An 18,638-nucleotide genomic window follows, 5' to 3' on the forward strand; every position below is an offset into this window, starting at 1 on the left:
CGACGTAGTATTTTTTGGACGCTATCGATCGTCGTCCTGCTACGAAGCGCTGGATGATGAAACTGCAGCGTGATCCCCTTCGTGTCACGTTGGAACTTGGAAGTAGAGGTGCAGCTGTGCCTATTCAAATTCGATTTTCTTCCGTTCGGCGAGCATCGAACCGAAGATGACAAACTAGCTGATCTGAAATTAAGATGAAGGCTAACCGCAAGTTGGTTCGGAGTGACCTCATCCCTGAGGTGGCGAGGCAACGGGGCCAATACACTTCATCGTTTTGGTCCGGTAGTTCGTCTTGGTCGTGCATGTACTACTACTCAACTGACGAGGTGTGTACTGTGTTGGGTGATTGTACGACCAACTTTACAAGCCATCAGGCGCTGTCATTGGCCCATTGCGTCGCAGCAGGTGCTTACACTCCATGAAGCCGCAATGCAGCTGAAGCTTGACGGATTTTGGTAGAACCCGACAAGACAACTCTTTTTTTTTTAGAAGACAACTCGAAGCGAAGATTCCAGCAGAAATCATAATCTAGCGCCACTTGTGAGCTTATAGCAAATATTATACTCTACCGTCTCGGATGCATGTGCTCCGTCCCATCCCAACCAGGATCACTCGCTGTCGTTACCAGATTCGAAGAACGAAGATCCTCCTACCAAACCCTGGCACCCTTCATCCGCCGCTGTCAAGCGTGACCAGCACCAGCCGGAGCCGAGAGTCCAAGAATCCTCAGCGCAGCGCGCACAGCACCACGACCAGCCGTCAGATTTCCGTCTTCCAAGTCCCAACGGCTCGCGCCACTTGCACTGAATCCAAGGGATCGCCGCACCCCGGAGGCTGACCGCGGGGCGCGAGATCCAATCGCTGGGCCCCTTGTCAACTTGTCTCGGCTGGCGCAGTGCCATCACTGCCGTCAGTCCAGCCACCAACCGCGCGTCCGCCGCCGTGCCGTGGCCACCGTTTCCTTTTCCTCTCGTGCTACGCGCCTACGCCCACGGGCCACGGGAGGGAGGAGGAGGAGGGACCGGGGCAACTGGGCCGACGCAAATTTTCCCCCCGGAGCCCAGAGGACCACGAGCCGTCGCCGTCGCTTTGCCAATAAAGATGCGTGCGAGTGCTTTGGACGAGCGTGTTCGGCGCAGCACATCTTTTTCCCGTCTTGGCGCTCGCTCGCTCGCTTCCACGGAGCTACACCACCAACCGCGCTGCTCGTACCAACAGAACAGATGCGCGTGCGGGATTTGTTCAGCAGAGGGCGCCTCATCACCCGGTCAAGTGCTCACGTTCACGTTGGGTAGCAGGATACTCCTAAAATGCCCGATTGTTGAGATTTTCCACCATTCGATTGTTTCTTCCTCCGAAGCTCATTGACTAAAATGCGCTTTGTTACATGCCAAGCAAAAATGCGATTCGTTCACCAGCGTAGAGGCGAACCAGAGGAAACGTTGCAGGACCGCTATGTTACGATCGTTAGAACAGCAAGCCGGATGGCAAGAGAATTTTTTCTGTGTTGATCTCCTGCCAACTGGTTCCAAACCTCAAATGCACTACTCCTCTGTCGTACCGTAACTCGTGTACATTCCTACCTGATTCGATTTGTTTATTTCGCCGGGAGCCCAAGTCACCAAATCGGGCTCGTCAAGGGAGGTAGGTGGGGGTGGGCCGCTCCCGCTCGTGGGCGCACGCCATTTCATTTCCCTTCCCCCAAACCAACCTCACTCACCAGTCACGCGACTCGCCTCACCTCGCTATAAGTAAAAGCACCCACCGGGACGCACCAAAACCACTCGACTCGACACCTCACCCCTCACTTTCCTGACCAAAACCCCAAACCCCCCGACCCGAACCGCCAAGCCCCCCACCATGGCGGCGCCGACCCCGACCACCGCCGCCGCCACCACCCACCACCGCATCCTCCTCCCGTCCCCGCGCGGCGCCCTCGCGCCCGCCTTCCTCCGCCTGCCCCTCCGCGCGCATCAGCCCCAATCCCACGCCCAGCGCGCGGCGCGCCTCCCCGCCGCCCCGGTCGCGGCCGCGGCCCCCGCGGCGTCCACCGCGTCCCCCGACGCGCCGTCCTCGGGGGCCGTCCCGGGGAAGCCCACGGTCCTCGTCGCCGAGAAGCTCGGCGCCGCGGGGCTCGCTCTGCTGCGGGAGTTCGCCAACGTCGACTGCTCCTACGGCCTCTCCCCCGAGGAGCTCCGCGCCAAGATCTCGCTCTGCGACGCGCTCATCGTCAGGTCCGGGACCAAGGTCGGCCGCGACGTCTTCGAGGCGTCCGGGGGAAGGCTCCGCGTCGTCGGCCGCGCGGGTGTCGGGATCGACAACGTCGACCTCGCCGCCGCCACCGAGCACGGATGCCTCGTCGTCAACGCGCCCACCGCTAACACCGTCGCCGCCGCGGAGCACGGCATCGCGCTGCTCACCGCCATGGCAAGGAACATCGCGCAGGCTGACGCGTCCCTCAAGGCTGGTGAGTTTGTTCAGTGCAACTTCCTCGATGTTGAAAATGATGCCTGTTTTAACTGGATGCTGCCACCGTCTTTGAAATCTGTGGCGTAAAGCATTAGCAAATCCTATTCATCTCGTATGGACGCTAGGCTCCTAACCATCTGCTACTGTAATACTATCGTGTAGGCATGTAGCACGGTCTTATATTTGTTCAGCTGTCAATAATCGTGCAGGCATGTTCAGAATATAGCTGTCTCTTATTCTGGCAAAAATCTGTGGTGCTTTTATTTTAGAAAAAAAAGACAATAAACCCCACTATTTTGTTATGTTTTTCAAGTCTGATGCATGGAAAAGGTGACACTATTGAATGAACAGGGAGATGATTAGATGGTACCCAGCTGTTTAGTTTCATTTTTATGTGCCTATTAAGAAATAGAAGCAACAGTACCAGGACAAGATAGTAATGTTAAGTTAACACCATTGAAAGATAGGCAACACATTGCTGAACTTGTATTTGTTGTTTCTCACTTGAGACAACCTTTTTGTGAATGGCTTGGTGGAGTACAGTATTACAACAGTGCCTGTTTTTTGTCCCACAATTCTGTTCTGTCAAGCTCACTTTCTGAATTGAATCTCGTACAGGTACATGGCAGCGCAACAAGTATGTTGGTGTGTCTCTTGTGGGCAAAACTCTTGCTATTCTTGGATTTGGAAAGGTCGGTTCAGAAGTTGCACGTCGTGCTAAGGGTTTAGGAATGCACGTGATTGCACATGATCCGTATGCTTCTGCTGACCGGGCTCGTGCAATTGGAGTCGAGCTAGTTAGCATGGAGGAGGCCATGACAACTGCTGACTTCATCTCACTGCACATGCCTCTTACCCCTGCAACAAACAAGATGCTCAACGATGAGGCCTTCGCTAAGATGAAGAAGGGTGTTCGCATTATTAATGTTGCACGTGGTGGTGTAATTGATGAAGAAGCTCTGGTCAGGGCTCTTGATTCAGGAGTAGTAGCACAGGTCTGTTCGATTATCTTAATTACTTGTGTTTCATGGTCTGATAAAATTAATTGAAATGCTGCTCTCCCAGAATCTTGCTTATATTTCTTTAACATTGCTGTACTAGGCTGCTCTTGATGTGTTCACTAAAGAGCCCCCAGCACCTGACAACAAGCTGGTGCTGCACGAGAATGTTACTGTCACGCCGCACCTGGGTGCCAGCACAGTGGAAGCACAGGTATGTTGAATTATGCCAGAAATGCCCATCGTGTTTGTATCGCTGCTATCAATTTGCTGAACACTTTAAATTTCATAGGAAGGAGTGGCTATTGAGATAGCTGAAGCTGTCATTGGAGCTCTGAAAGGGGAGCTTGCAGCTTCTGCAGTCAATGCTCCAATGGTTCCTGCTGAGGTATGGATCTTTTATTTTCTCCTTAATCCAAATAATTCCTGACATTTGATATGCTACATCTTTATGCTTCATGCAGGTGCTGTCAGAGCTTGCACCTTTTGTTGTGCTTGCAGAAAAGCTTGGGCGCCTGGCTGTTCAACTAGTGGCTGGTGGTGGTGGCATCAAGTCTGTGAAGGTGACCTATGCATCTGCACGGGCTCCTGATGATCTTGACACAAGACTTCTCCGTGCAATGATCACCAAGGGATTGATCGAACCAATCTCCAGTGTTTTTGTCAACCTGGTGAATGCTGACTTCACTGCAAAACAAAGGGGAGTTCGCATCACCGAGGAGAGAATCCTGTTGGACGGCTCACCAGAGACACCTATTGATTACATTCAAGTTCAGATCGCCAATGTTGAGTCCAAATTTCCCAGTGCGATATCCGAGACTGGAGAGATCACCGTGGAGGGGAGGGTGAAGGATGGCGTCCCTCATCTAACAAAGGTTGGAGCGTTCCAGGTAGATGTGAGCTTGGAAGGAAGCCTGATCCTTTGCAGGCAGGTTGATCAGCCTGGCATGATTGGATCAGTAGGAAGTGTCCTGGGAGAGGAGAATGTCAATGTCAGTTTCATGAGTGTCGGAAGACTCGCTCCTCGCAAGCATGCTGTCATGGCAATTGGTGTTGATGAAGAACCAAGCAAGGGCACACTGACAAGGATTGGGGAGATTCCTGCAATCGAAGAGTTTGTTTTCCTGAAGCTCTAGACGCAAATGTATGTTTGAAGTTGCAAGAATGGTGTGCAATTTTGATGTAGTTAGCGTTCTAGAGGACGGATGGTTCTCGTTGGAATAAGCTTTCTAGGGGTATTTTTGTAGTGTTCATGAATTTGGTGCAGCATCGATGCCTTCTTTTGAACGCGGTGTTTATTAATAAGCTCTCTTCTCAATACTTGCCTGCTTTGCTATGAACATGAACGCGATGTTAAGCCTGCACTGTTTGGTGGCCTGGAAGACAGGAGTTTGAAAGCGAGGATTGTACCTGATGGAGTTTTTAGCTAGTGTTTCCAAAGTCATAAGAAAAAAATTCTGTATATATCTATGTACTGAAATATCATCTGGTATGTTTTGCCGAGATCAGTAATCTTCACATTCACTACGGATTCACCTGCCGAAAGTTGGTTCAAGCCATAGGTTCAGGCGTTCAGCACAACTAGAGTAGTCTTCAAGCATATAGTAGTCGAAGCGTCTGACTAAGCTCTGCGCTCGAGAATTAGAATTTAGGTGACCGATGTCGTGTTTGAAAGGCACGGATTTCACCGAAAAACGGCATGATTCTCATAAGAAGTCGTATAATTCTGGCATTTGAACTGGGGCCGATTATTTCCACACCTGACACCCCACCAAGTTTCATTCTTTTTTTTCTTCCCTTACATTCTCCTACTTTCAGTTTCAAAACGGGGAGCCTAACACCTTGGGATACAGAATATTCAGAACAGAACATGGGTGCCGATCTGATTGGTGCTCAATGTTTGCCTCTGAGATGCTGGGAGAGCAAGTGAGCAAACTTGAGACGTTGGGTCAGAATCTAACGATGGTAAATTAGAGATGTGTGGCTCAATCCTCAATCAGGGTTGAAATGTTCATCGAAGCAAATACACGAGGAAAAAAAAAGCTAATTGCGAATCTGAACTTCTGAGTGCATCATAATCCATCATCACCACCGCACACCTGGTACTTATAAGCTTGCAGACTTCCCAGGGGAGAATGTACCTTCTAGCTCAAGTAGATCAGCGTTGCGTAAGTACTTCATGTAAAGCGACCGTGATATATTTAGAGCGTCTCCTGTGGCTGTGGTTGCAAACACCTTCCTATCGCTCTGCCAGTTGTTGGTGAGGCTGATCCATTCCCGCCTCCATTCCTCAAGCGAGAAAGGAGCATTCTTCTCCATGCTCAGTAACAGGTGCTTGAAGTAGATGGCTGCCCTTGGTCCGTAGTAGTCTCGCAGCAGGCCGCTCCAGTACTTATTTGCTGGAACAAATTTGTTAGAAAGAAATCCATGAAAGCAATGTGAAAGCAGTATGGGGCTAAGTGGCATGTAGCTCACCGTAGTCGCGCAATAAACTTGCTTTTGTTTCAGTGTTGTCGAACCACATTGTAATTTGCGTTCTAGCATTCCATTCATACTGCAATGATTTCAATGTAGCTGTGCGTCAGCAATCTCAGGAATAACGCATGAGCTTAGAATACTGTTATGAGTACTTGCTATCCTGGCTAGCATAACATGCACCACAAGATCATGATCTGATCGTAGCACATGTATGGTCTGTTACAATGCCTTAGTGCACATAACGATATAAGAACAAGATGGATCAAGCAGGTAGGTCAGAATGGAACCATCCCAACCTTCATTAACAAATAACTATTGGAATTTGTGATTAGGATACAAAACGTATGATGCTATATCATCCAGTGAAGAATGATAAGAGAAAAATCATTACCTGTATCTCTTGTTCTCGGTCTTGTGCAAGGCCCTTGGCATTTTGTAACCAAGGCCCAAGCAGAAATCCCTCATGAGAGCCAAGTAGTGTGTCAAGGTCATTCACGAGGCTGAGGAAATGCTGACACAGGGTGATCATTTGATTCGTGCTGTTTGATTTGTAGCTTTTGATGATCTTTATAAAGATATCGTTGGCATATTTAGCCAGAACTTGACGAGTTAAATCCACAAGGTCATACCTGTTAATGTGACACATCATCTCATTGACTTATCTAACACCATGAAATGATGTTGCAAACATTTATAGGCCTCGCCACATTTTACAAAATAATAGTGCAGTGAACTGTGCTTCAATATCCCACACAGATTATGTTTCAGTGTCTATTCAAATTTGATTAATTGAAACGGCAAAAAAGGGATCATGATCACAATACAAAGGAGCATTAGTTCGAATCGTACAGTAAGAATTCGAGTAAGTGGTGATTCTAAAAGCAATATAAAAGAAATGTATGGAAAAAGGTTGTGGAATGGCAGAACATATCAAGACAAAACAGAGTTTCTTAAGGTTTTTTTATATACAATTTGTTATTCAGAGAGAAAAGCGTGTCACTAGCACCCAGTCCATGGAAGACAACCACATTTCTGAGCTTGCAAATAGTGTTTCTGAGCATACTAAAGACTGACTGAATAATTATTTTGCAAATAGTAGCAACACCCAAAGATGAACTGAATAATTATTTTGTAGCATGGACCAGGCAATTAGAGCGCCTGTATTCTCACCTGAAGGTATTGCTGTCAGATACTTCATCTCCGTATTGAAGAAAAAGCTCCAGGGCATGTACAACGACACTGGTATTGTACCATAGATGAGGATGGTCATATGCATCATTGGAGGTGCCCTTCTCGTAATTCTTCGGTGGTATTGTAGAATATTGTTTTCCAGAACTCATGTACAACCCTTGTGTCTTAATAACAAAAGGTTCAACATCTGGGAAGGCCACTATCACATCCCGATTTTTGTCCTGTTACCAGAATAAAATTCATGAGAAGAGTAACAGATAAGAATGCGATCAAAGAATAAAAAGAAGCGCGGGATTAAATTGGCGTCTACTTCTGTTATGGGCTGAGCCATGGGCCAGTTCAGCGGTGGGTGCAGTGGACGTGCATACGGCAAGGCAGCAGCATGCGCGTAGTAGTATAGCACTTGTGTGCAATTAGTTAGCCTTATCTCGTAGCTGTTAGTTTATTAGGTATAATGAGATGCAATGGTTAGTGCGTGCCTATTAAAGGACAACATTTTTTTTAGACTTATTAAAGGTTAACATTGTAATCAGCAAGCAAGAAGAGACAAAAACAGTCAGAGCCTCCAGAGGGAGGATGGCTAGCCTGGTTCTTCCTGCTAGCCCAAGTCAATTCATATCAACTTCAATTGGCATTCGCAACCAAAAGGAAAAAAGAACAACCATAAGAGCTATATGTCACAGAACAAATTGATCTAGCAAAGATCTTTATCATATGGTGTAAGATGTAACTGAAATAAATACAAAAACTCCAGGTTGTTAGCAGCATAGCATATCTGATATCTATGATCTTGCTACTTCACACAACCTTCTGTTCCTTGTATATGCTTGTGTAATGTTGGATGGACAGGACACACGGCACAGTGCCTGAGCATGGCATAGTTTTTTAGAGAAAGATCAACTTACATTTTTACCATCAGTGCAGTTATATAGAGTTTGGTATAAAATCCACCAAGCATCTTGCAGTCCCTTCACTGGTTTCCCATATCTTCTTGTTGGATATGTCTCAACCCAAACCTGGAAATAATACAAAACCGATCAAACCAAAAATCGGTTGCATTCAATAGCTAGTACAAAGGGAAACCACCATAGAAACTTAAAGAAGAACTGAACAATTAGTATAATAAGAAAGGAAGAATATTGCACATAAAGCTCTTCTAGAAAATATTCTTTTATTTCACCTGAAGATCAACTTGTCTATGATGGAAGGCCATTTCTGACATAAGGTCATAAACAATTGGATTTTGCTCAATACCTTCCATAGACATACCAACTCCAACCTTCAAAAGTAATGTGCTAATAAGTAAAACATCACATTTCATATTTTTATAAGCTAGTTCAGCAGCAGAAACAGCTCGTTGTATACCATTGTAGAGTTATCACTTAGTCGAGCATCAATGGGCCCTGAAGCCAAAGCATCCAAAACACCATACATTTCAAAATCTGCAGCGAAATTATGGAGCATGCACCTGAAAACGGATGACACAAGTTTCATTATAAAGGAAAATATGTGGACAATAATAGATGGTATTGACAAGAAAAGAAAGAGAACTTTCCAGATGTAGGGGACACCATAGAACTGATCAGAATTTATCCACACTGGTTTAACTTCAGCATAAAGATCAAGGACAATCATTCTGCCAACTGGAACCGAATGCAGTAGTGCCTAACAACCACAGATTTTGAGATTAATCAGATCGAAATTTAAAGGATTTGTATCCCCACACAGAAAAATCTTGTTATGTAGAAGCTGCACGCTCAAAATAGAAAAAAAACGATTTACAGATGTATCTAGCCACTTTAAGTTCACAAGGCCTATTCACGTTTTCAGCAGAAATATTGCAGAAATTGAGTGTATAAGGAACGGTTAACTTATTAGAAATACAGTGGTTGTCATATCATTTGATCGTGGATCACTGCAGGCATGGGCTTCTTAATTAGTATCAAGACAGCAACCTAATAGATAACAACCACTGGAAATTGTCCCTCCTTGGTGTTAGTTGAAACAAATCATAATATGTTATTGGAACACAAAAGGCTTGCATTGACCAAATAAATGTGATCATCTCACATTATTGCAACAGTAATTGTAGTCATCCAACATACTTTCCGAAGCAACTGCTAGCCACACAATTAGCAATGTAACATTTTTTTCATTAAAAATCCAGGTCAAATGAATTTCAAATCCCATTACTCTTATAACATTTTTGAAGAAATGACAAACCAATATATACAAAGCTAATAAAATTACAGCATTCATATCTTATCAAACTATATAATAAAGTTTCACCTTCATTTGTGGGGGTTCCCAGAAAGGATCATAGGTAAACAACCAACCCTGCGCAGTAAAACATGTTAGAGATCCATCCATATATGGTGTGACTATGCAGCAAGAAAACTTTCACAGCTAGAGAGGGGAATAATGCATCAAAATTTAGTTCCAGAAGTAAAATCGTAGCGTGCATCAACCAAGACATCCATAGCCATATCATATCCTTAATAACTGCATTTGCAGACAAATCCATTGCAGGTAATAAATTAGCAAACTACTAAAACACAGAGAACTTACTTGCATCAACCAAATAGCATCATCATCACCACTTTGCATACCCCTGAACGTTGCAGCACCCAATGAAGAGATATAGTTTGGATCACTTAGTGGAGGAGTGTTCTCATCAAAAGTATCACTAGACATGTTGAAAATATAAATAAATGAAAACAGGTTCATCAATCAGGAACTTCCGGTGAGGTGGACGATGAAAAATCATACCAGTTGTATATGTGACTTGTCCTACCATATTCTGTGGAAAAGAACAACAATGCATCAAGGTTTGCATTTTTTTTTATGAAAAGTGTAAAAAAACTCTTTACAAAACAGGAAAAAATAATGTAAAAGTTAGCCATCAATCTTGTGGCAGGGGGGAAATTCGGATGTTGATAAATATTGCAAAATTTCACCCTGTGTTTTTTTTCCTCTTTCTGAGTGCACTGACCAGTTTCACGAGACTTCAAAATCAAGATATTGTTCTGGGAGCAGCAGCTGAGTTCAACCGAAGAAAGGCAAAATACAAAACGAAATATTAACCCTCAATCTTTCTTTTACATCCCCTCCAATAGTACATCTGACCTACTTGGTTTGTTTTATTCTTATTGCTATCTAATTCATGATTTTAACTATTCCATCTTCACAAAATAACAAGTTCAACCAAAGATGTGGTCAGGAAGCACAAAAGAACTTAAGCCAGCATTGCTAAAGTGAAATGTGCTAGTATTATAAGAAAATAACTACGTATTATTGCAAAGAAGCATGATTTGGATATTACTATCGTGTAGTATGTTGCTTATGACACCGATCAAAGTGCTACACCATATGAAAGCATATCGTGATTGTCTAGCAACAAATATCTGGGGCAAACTTTTTATGATACTATTTTGGATATGACGTATAAGATAACTCAGAGGGGCTAACTCAAAGAACAGTTTATTTCATGAACAATGGGTTAATAACAAGTTAAAAGGACTGAGATTTACACTTCATTCACATGATAGCCTTAAACATGAATGATATATTAGCGTTCTTAAACAACTTACTACAACTGGAAAAGAATTTTGGAAACTTAGATAGTTTGAATTTGTCTGTTACGAAAGTTTTCCAGTCAGCAGATTTAGTTACAGAGCAAACACAGGATTCCAGGTTTGACATTAAAATATCTTGCATTATGGTGTTAGAGAACAGCTTGACCAAAACAGATCCTACCTCTGATTTGTTCTTCTATAAACAACTTTCCAATTTCAATAAATAAAGGATCAGATGCATCAAGAAGATATGTGCAGCACCACCTTGGATTGCTGTCAACTGTAAACCTTAATACCATAGAAGAGAAATCAAATAAGCACGTGCGATGATGGAAAAAAGATGTCAGCAAAGATCAACAGAGCATTGGATTGCTTCACTTTAGTTGAGAAGCAGTGTTACTGTATGGCTGGCGTAAGTCGAGATACTTCATATGATGAAACACTTAAGCTGAAATGAGACTGAGAATACAAATGGGCATAAGCTTGTTAAGTTGTTATGAATCTGGTGTCTCAATCATGGATGGCATCCAGAACCACAAGTATGTAGAGTGATTGTTCCAGTTAGATCAACTGTAGCAGGTTAAGATGCTAAGATGCGCAATGCAAGCACAAATTGCAATATAAGGTACATCAATGAAAGACAGCTACAGTGGAGGCACAAAACTGCAAGGAAATCAGTAGTGAGACACAAACCAGGAGCTACAACCATGATTCCATATTCTATATTTTAAGTATTCAATCACGGAAAAATTATACGGTATATATCAAGGTTTATTAAGAAGATACAAAATCGTCCTTACCAGTTTCCAAGGTGAGTGACTTTAGCTGAAGGATATTTTGACTTTAATGCAGCTGGGATGTTGCCAGAAAATGCTGGAAGAACTGCAACAGAGGTAGATATTAGCCTTAGACAAGTAAAAAAGAAGTGAAGTGATGCTGAGATTAAACTAAAAAAACTCAGATCGAGTAATTAAACAAATTAAAACACAAAAGTACAAACCAATACAAAGATATATTTGTATAAAATCACATACTATTGAGTTTTCTATATAATATTAAAATATTTGTTCACGTAACTGCACAAAATCCAGAAATGTTAGAATGGTACAGGTGTTACCTGGGAACATGCCAAAAGCATACATCCTAGAAAGGATTTTCTTCTGAAGAGCTAGTTGATCATCTAGCCAGGTCTGAGGAAGGGGCCCACCCCATCTGATAAAATAATTCGAAATAAAAGAGTTCAGAAAATAAGTAGTATACAATATTTCGAAATAAGAGTTCAGAAAAAAAATCTGCATCCAAGACAACAAAGTAGCAGTGGTGACTAACTGACTATCTATTCCTGTCAGGTACTAAAGATGACACCAAAGTCTTGTTGGCAGCTAAGACAGTGAGTTATGCTCAGAGATAAACGTCAGGACATAGGACTCAGAAAAGGGGTACCAAATCCCAAAGAAAAGATTTTGAGCTTGCACATCCCTATTTTACCGACACTCCACATAAGATCAGTTTTCTTTTGCTGTCTTAATCTGACATATCCAGATGTGAGCATCCCTAGTTGCAGTTATATATTTTATAGCAAACTAATCCCCAGTGACAACCTAAAATTTAAATTACTGTCTTGTGCGGTTGAGGAATGAATGAAAATAATTTTAAAAGATACATTGTCACAATATTATTGCAAAAGAATATCAGATCAAAATAGAATAATATAAAATAAAAAATTTAGATGTGAGGGACCAACAGCATACCAGAGGTGTAACTTACCCATGCATATTAGCCATTCGAGACCATGCAAGAAAAGCTGGCCCACCAAAGAAATCATCCAAATCTGATTTGCTAATGTTGTACCTCTTCAAGAATTTATAAGGGAATAAGGCAGAAAATATTAGGAACGCATTTGCAGGTTAACAGAAGAGTAAAGCAACAACCAGAGTATATTTTTATTTCAGATAAAAGAGTACCAACAGTCTCATAAAAAAAGTGAGCCAACATACTATAGGATCAATCGGAAGAACCAATGCGGTTACATCTTTTTTTAAAAGGGATCCAGACATTCCCCAACAAAAGGCCAATATTAAGAACCACCCCCTAAATCATTTTGTCAGCACAATCACAACATGGCACTACATGTGGAAATGCAGTGATGTGCTGCTCCGCCTGCTAATCTATATCGCACCTAGGCATTTTGTGGTATGCACCAATCCATCTGCTTAAATCTCTACCGAAGATTCTAGGCTGCTTTCGTGCACCATTTCAACACCTTAGACCTTAAGGACACATGAAAATACATAGTATCGAATTATCCAGTGTACGGATTGGTTTAAAAAAGAAAGCATGTATATACCTGAAAAACCCTCTGCCATATAGACTCTTGCCCAGTGAAAGCAAGAGGCAAATTGATCCCTTGAAGAGCCATCCAGTCAATTTCCTTCTGCCAACGTTCCCAATCCCACCAAGCAAAAGAATCTAAAGGGAAAGAAAAACAGTTTAAATCAGAGAAAAATAGTTGAGAAATATGTTTTACTTTACATGGATGGAAAATTGATACCAAAAGTTCACAGGAGCCCCCAAAATGGAACCAAATGGTAACAACAAAAAACTAAAACAAGGGGTAAGGTGATACAATCAGGAAACTAATCATGCCAAGACGTCCATGGGGGCATCAACGGGAATAAATCAGCGCAACCTTTTGGGAGAAGGAAAGGTAACACTGGTCCTGATGGTGATATTCACAAACAGGACCTGGAAATGCATGATCTTAACAGAGAGAGAAAAGAAATACAACGTAATATAACAAGCAGAGCACAGAGCAACCCCATCAATGTAGCAGGGTAGCTGGCAACACATCATAGTGTTTAAAAACCCACTTCAATTAAAATGCTTAGAAATTTCAAGCAGAAAAAATGACTTATCCTACTAGAATACAGGAAAGTGATAATAGAGTACTAATAAGTTAACAGCTTACAGCTGGATGTAACTGCATTCTGGTAGTAGCTCCAGTCAACGGGTCTTTGAATAAATACACCAGCAGCAGGAACACGAGGTAATGACCCAGGGTGCGGAATGGATGATAATTGTGCACCACCAGTTTTATACCAAGATATATGTGCTGCACAATAGTTTTTCAAGTACCAATGAAAACCAGCAGAAATTTCCACCCCACTTACTCCAAGTATCCTGACCACAAGTAATGACAAACACAAAGTTGTTAAGCCCTGTCTGGTTTCTGTATGTAAAAACTAACACATGCATACATGCATTGCTTAGAAACATAATTTATGAGAAACTAGAATGGTGTTGCTGAGACATACAAAACTTGCAAGTCTCAACTAACATAGCAGATGGCATGTTACCCCTGCACATTTGGAGCAGGCATAACCGCTTAAGTATAACCCAATTGCACAAGCAAAAAGGATTAGCACGTGATTCTAGTGGAATCTGCTGAGGCCCAAAATTTGTGTAGGCAACTGCTTTTTGGATAGGTTATAATAAACAAAAATCAGAAGAGTTCTGATATAGAAACACAAGAGAATGTACAGCCAGGCATGCTAGTTCACTACATCATTTTTTGGTGCATGTCACACCTCTTAATGCCTTAATGGATGTCATACAATCAAGAGTAAATGTAATCAACTCATCGTGAGCTAAAAGAAGATATGGTTATAAATTCATTGTTTGCATATGTAGATATGCAGATTTAACAACAACAGTTCACCTAAAGCATCAAATTATGAACATAACATCAAATAAAAAATGCTAAGACAATAACGCATGAACATGGTCCTCTTGCATCAAGAGAAACAGAAAAAATTGTAAATGTCAGGCAAGCTGAAGATATAATTTGCAATTACTGATAAAGTACAAAGGGGAACATACAATATTTCAGGAGTCCCTTCTCCATCAAACAACGGGTGATTGCTAATGATGAAGCATGCCTTCCCGCCACATTGCTCCTATCAATGCAGTGTAGTATATTGTGAACCCTTGTCATCAGTAAGTAAAAAAAACATTATGAGCTTGCCTAGGTAGAATTATAAATCAACAGGGTCATTACAAAAAGGCAAACAGTGTACATGCATTTTGTGGGTATGGTTCAGTTTTGACTTTTGACAGCTAAAATGGATATTGACAACTCACTACATCGATGGACTACTGTATGGTTTTCCCGTCACGCTTCGTTGGCTTACGATTCTAGCCCACATTCTCACTGCACCTTTATCTCTCGGCAAACTCTATTTATACAGCACTTGCCAACATTCAAGACCTCACGACTCCCAAGCAGCGAAGCACGCGTACCTTGGAGATGATCCTGAACTCGAAGCTGGCGGAGTGTGAGGGGAGGATCCGCTCGAGAAGCCCGCGCGCGGCGGCCTCCTGCTCGGCCGACGACGAGCCCTCCCGGCGGTGGAGCTCGCGGACGCGGTCGAGATGCGGGAACCGCCGATCGGAGCATCTCACCCTCGGAACGGCGCAGGCGATCACGACGACCAGCAGGAGCGTGAGGAAACGGGAAGCGGGGCCGGAGGAGGGCCGCATCGCCGCGGCCGCGGGGTGGGGAGTGAGGGGAGGAAGGGGGAGGGTTGGAGCGGCGAGTGGGACTCCGCGGACGGCATGGCGACGGTTTTAACTAAGCAGAGGCGAGGTGGTTGGCGATTGGAAAATGGAAGGCGACAGCGAAAGGGCGAGGGGTTCGGGAGACGGCGACGGGGGTTTGGGGACGGCAATGGTGACTTGGTGAGGACTGAGGAGAAGATGACAAGAGCGGCAGGCCGCGCGCGGGAGGGGACGAGGAGGTAGGGTGGGGCCGTGACGTCAGTCAAGCCGTTTCCGCTTTTGTTTGTCTTTTCCGGGTGTTTGGAAACCTTTTTAAATTGAGAGTTGAGACGGGGACAGAATTCTGATCCTTTTCTGCGACATACTATAGCTTACCATTTTGCCTTGGTTTTTTTAAACAAAAATCACAAGCTATGCCTAATGTGCCTTCTCCCGTAGCAAGAGGCTGAAATATAAAATGCAGAAGCGATGGGGGTACGGCCTTTGTGCGGCAGTTTCGATTTGCATAGTGGATTCTGTGTCACTGGACACCGAGGACCGAGCTTTAGTTTAGATTCAAGGACGGCTGATATTAGCTATCATAAGAAGATACCAAGCTTTGTGATGTTAACAACTTTATTGGTATTCTAAAGTACATACCTGTGCAAAAGTCTAGTTTATCCAGTATAACCTGAAAACACAGAGCATCAAGCCAAAATATTATAGACTTTTTTAACTCCAAATCGAACGCGTCTCGCATTGCAAGTAGTCGACCAGCACAAAAAGTGCAAGTACTGGGCTCGTGCCCAGCCAGTAAAACATTGTCGGCCTCGAGGCCCAGATCTTGTACCAAGGGGCGCTCATCAGATTCTCTTTTTTTTTTTTTGAAAGGAAGCTCATCAGATTCTTGAGGAATGATTTACTGACCAATGTTTATTCAGGTTACTCTGATCAAATTCAGCGCACAAATAAAAGCATCCATGATCCCAAGAGCTGTATTTATTCCTTCATGTTATTTTGGTGAAGTAGTGCTACAACCGTTCGAAGCAGACTACGACATGATAGAAGGAACATTTCTGCAGACCACAACACACTGCACGCGCTGATCACTGACCACGGCACTACCAAGGCTGACACCACAGTGACTGATACATCCTCTGCTGTTACTTCAGTTCGCCTTCCGGCAGTTGGCCCTGACCTGCCCGCCGGATCCAGTGACGACGCCGATGCCGCCCATCTTCACCATGGCGTCGCGGAAGTCGTCGAAGAACCCGGCCATGTCCGACGCGTAGGCGGTGGTCTGCTTGTCCGCGGAGCCCCCGTTGAACAACTGCTGGTCCGAGTGCAGCAGGCCCTTGTTCCGCAGCAGGTTCTTGTAGTAGAAGTTGTCGAAGACGTAGGACGTGGACGGGTCCAGCGGCGAGGTGTTGTCATCGCCGTTGCCGTCCGCGCTCGGGCACCGCGGCTTCAGCGACGACGCCAGCGACGCGTCCAGGCTGGTGGTCTCGTTGTAGAGGCGGCCGCGGAAGTTGAGGCACCGCGCCTGCCCGATCGTGTGCCCGCCCGAGAGCGCGATCATGTCGGTCGCGCTCAGGCCCTTCTTGGAGAAGGCCTTGATCAGGTCGCCGAGGTCCAAGGTCGGCGCCGGGAGGTCGTTGTTGGCGTCGTCAAGGCTCGCCGTCGTCCCGTCCCGACGGCCGAGCTCCACGTCCCACGTCGGCCCGCCAAGCTGCAGAGGCGACAGTTTAGTTTGTTGCCATGCATGGGAAGAAATAATTAGTACTTGTCTCGATGATAATTGTGCATGCGATGCTTACGGCGACGACGGAATCGCGGGCGGCCACGGCGAGGATGTCGGCGCAGGAGACCGTCAGGTTGCAGGCGTCCTCAAGCTGCTTCTTGATGTCGTCAACCACTTCGAACCCGCGGAGCGAGTTCTTGTTCGGCACCGCGGTCTTCTCGCCGGTGAAGCCTGGGGCGTCGTCGAGCAGCACTGACCCGTCGCAGCCCTGTAAAGTTCATTTGCAGTCAACTGTTAGTCCACGAAAGACACTCCATGATTTTACTCGGAGACTAAACGATCTGTTAGAAATGACAGAGAGTTGTTTGAAAATTGAAGCACGCCGCAGAGTGCGCGCCACATTTTAACTGAACTGACTGTACACCGCCGCACTGTCCCGCACCTGTGCATGCTACGCATCTATTCTCCATGTGCAAACAGTGCAAGATTCTAACTCAATTTTCGTTAATTTGCTTCAATTGCTGGTTCGATTTGTAAGATGCTAACTTTGCTAAGAAGGAAAGACAGAAACTCCTAATAAACATTGTGCATACTGGAGTTTCAGAAGAAAAATGGAAGGCTGAAGAAAAAACTGAAGGTGGCTTATGGCACTTGCATTGACAAAGCAGTCGTGGAAATGGAGGCGGAGCAGGGACGCCCCCATGCGGGACTCCTTGGAGACGGCAGCTCTCACGGCGGATTCGATGATGTCGAGCGCGTCGGGGCATGTCTCCTCGTAGAAATCGGTGGAGAGCTGCGCCGAGACAGCAGCCGCAGCGAACAGCAGGGCCAGGGTATAGAAAGCTAGGGAATGCATGGAAGCCATTGCGTGCTGATAACTCGAACTTGCTAAGCACAGAGAACTCTGAGACTTCAGTGGTCAGTGGGCACTGCGGCTGCAAGGATAGCTCAACGCGCCCTGGTATTTATAGGCATCGCGGTATCAGCATGCTAGTTCTCGTACTGCACTCGTAGTGCCTCCTGCCATCTACAGTTTGGACATTGTTTAACTTAGTGGTGTACAGCCGGAAAGTAAGAAATGAGGGGACACACGTAGGGAAAAGCTTTATTTGCATGCAGAATAATGCTGCTGCATGATCTTGAAGATAACACTCTACTGTAAAAGGGCGTCTGCTGGGTAAGCTCAGTGTGCATCAAACTTCTACAATTTCATCACTCTTAAACACAACCCCAAACGCTATCATATAACTTTGTTAGGCCTTGCAATTGTTTTCTGGAATTCCATAGCACTTCTTTTTTTTTTAAAAAAAAGAGAGAAAGTATATTTTCCATTTACAGTTGCACTGGCGCTGCTGTAACATTTTTTCTAAATCCATCTTGCTTGGTATCTTGGAACCAGGATCAAGCGAGATCCTCTGCCAGTTGCATTTCTTTACTCCAGGCCCGGACAAGAATTTCAAAGCTACTGCCAAAGTGTGGGGCAGGCTCGCTAAGCTAGTGGAGATTCAGGGCATAGCATACGACTTTGCAACCAACCTTAGAGACCAATCAGGCAATAACTACGACCCAAAATCTCCGCTTAGTCTTTAAGCTCAGGTGTGAATAGCGGTGCTGCTGGTCGTAAGCAGCATGACCAGGGTCAGCAAATTA

The 18,638-nt window shown here is 44.6% G+C and overlaps 3 protein-coding genes across 3 annotated transcripts; 1 reads left to right on the forward strand and 2 right to left on the reverse strand.

Annotated features, from left to right (window-relative positions):
* Positions 1-1,814: 1,814 nt before the first annotated feature.
* Positions 1,815-4,787, forward strand: LOC117863467 (D-3-phosphoglycerate dehydrogenase 3, chloroplastic). Its single transcript, XM_034747174.2, has 5 exons — positions 1,815-2,467; positions 3,088-3,464; positions 3,571-3,681; positions 3,760-3,855; positions 3,932-4,787. Exons 1-5 carry the CDS (start codon positions 1,861-1,863, stop codon positions 4,601-4,603), a joined length of 1,863 nt encoding a protein of 620 aa, XP_034603065.1. The 5' UTR covers positions 1,815-1,860; the 3' UTR covers positions 4,604-4,787.
* A 629-nt stretch (positions 4,788-5,416) lies between these two features.
* On the reverse strand, positions 5,417-15,442 carry LOC117863465 (alpha-N-acetylglucosaminidase). Its single transcript, XM_072294951.1, has 19 exons — positions 15,011-15,442; positions 14,591-14,667; positions 13,680-13,891; positions 13,059-13,180; positions 12,479-12,564; positions 11,829-11,923; positions 11,512-11,593; positions 10,893-10,999; positions 9,906-9,936; positions 9,705-9,822; positions 9,426-9,473; positions 8,691-8,801; positions 8,502-8,603; positions 8,317-8,415; positions 8,042-8,152; positions 7,116-7,357; positions 6,337-6,574; positions 5,943-6,021; positions 5,417-5,866 (listed from the first exon to the last, which is right to left on the reverse strand). Exons 1-19 carry the CDS (start codon positions 15,248-15,250, stop codon positions 5,574-5,576), a joined length of 2,493 nt encoding a protein of 830 aa, XP_072151052.1. The 5' UTR covers positions 15,251-15,442; the 3' UTR covers positions 5,417-5,573.
* A 786-nt stretch (positions 15,443-16,228) lies between these two features.
* LOC117865079 (peroxidase 2) lies at positions 16,229-17,917 on the reverse strand. The gene is made up of 3 exons (XM_034749162.2): positions 17,644-17,917; positions 17,065-17,256; positions 16,229-16,976 (listed from the first exon to the last, which is right to left on the reverse strand). Exons 1-3 carry the CDS (start codon positions 17,851-17,853, stop codon positions 16,416-16,418), a joined length of 963 nt encoding a protein of 320 aa, XP_034605053.1. The 5' UTR covers positions 17,854-17,917; the 3' UTR covers positions 16,229-16,415.
* Positions 17,918-18,638: the final 721 nt, after the last annotated feature.

This window comes from Setaria viridis, chromosome 7 (assembly GCF_005286985.2).
Source record: "Setaria viridis chromosome 7, Setaria_viridis_v4.0, whole genome shotgun sequence".
NCBI lineage: Eukaryota > Viridiplantae > Streptophyta > Magnoliopsida > Poales > Poaceae > Setaria > Setaria viridis.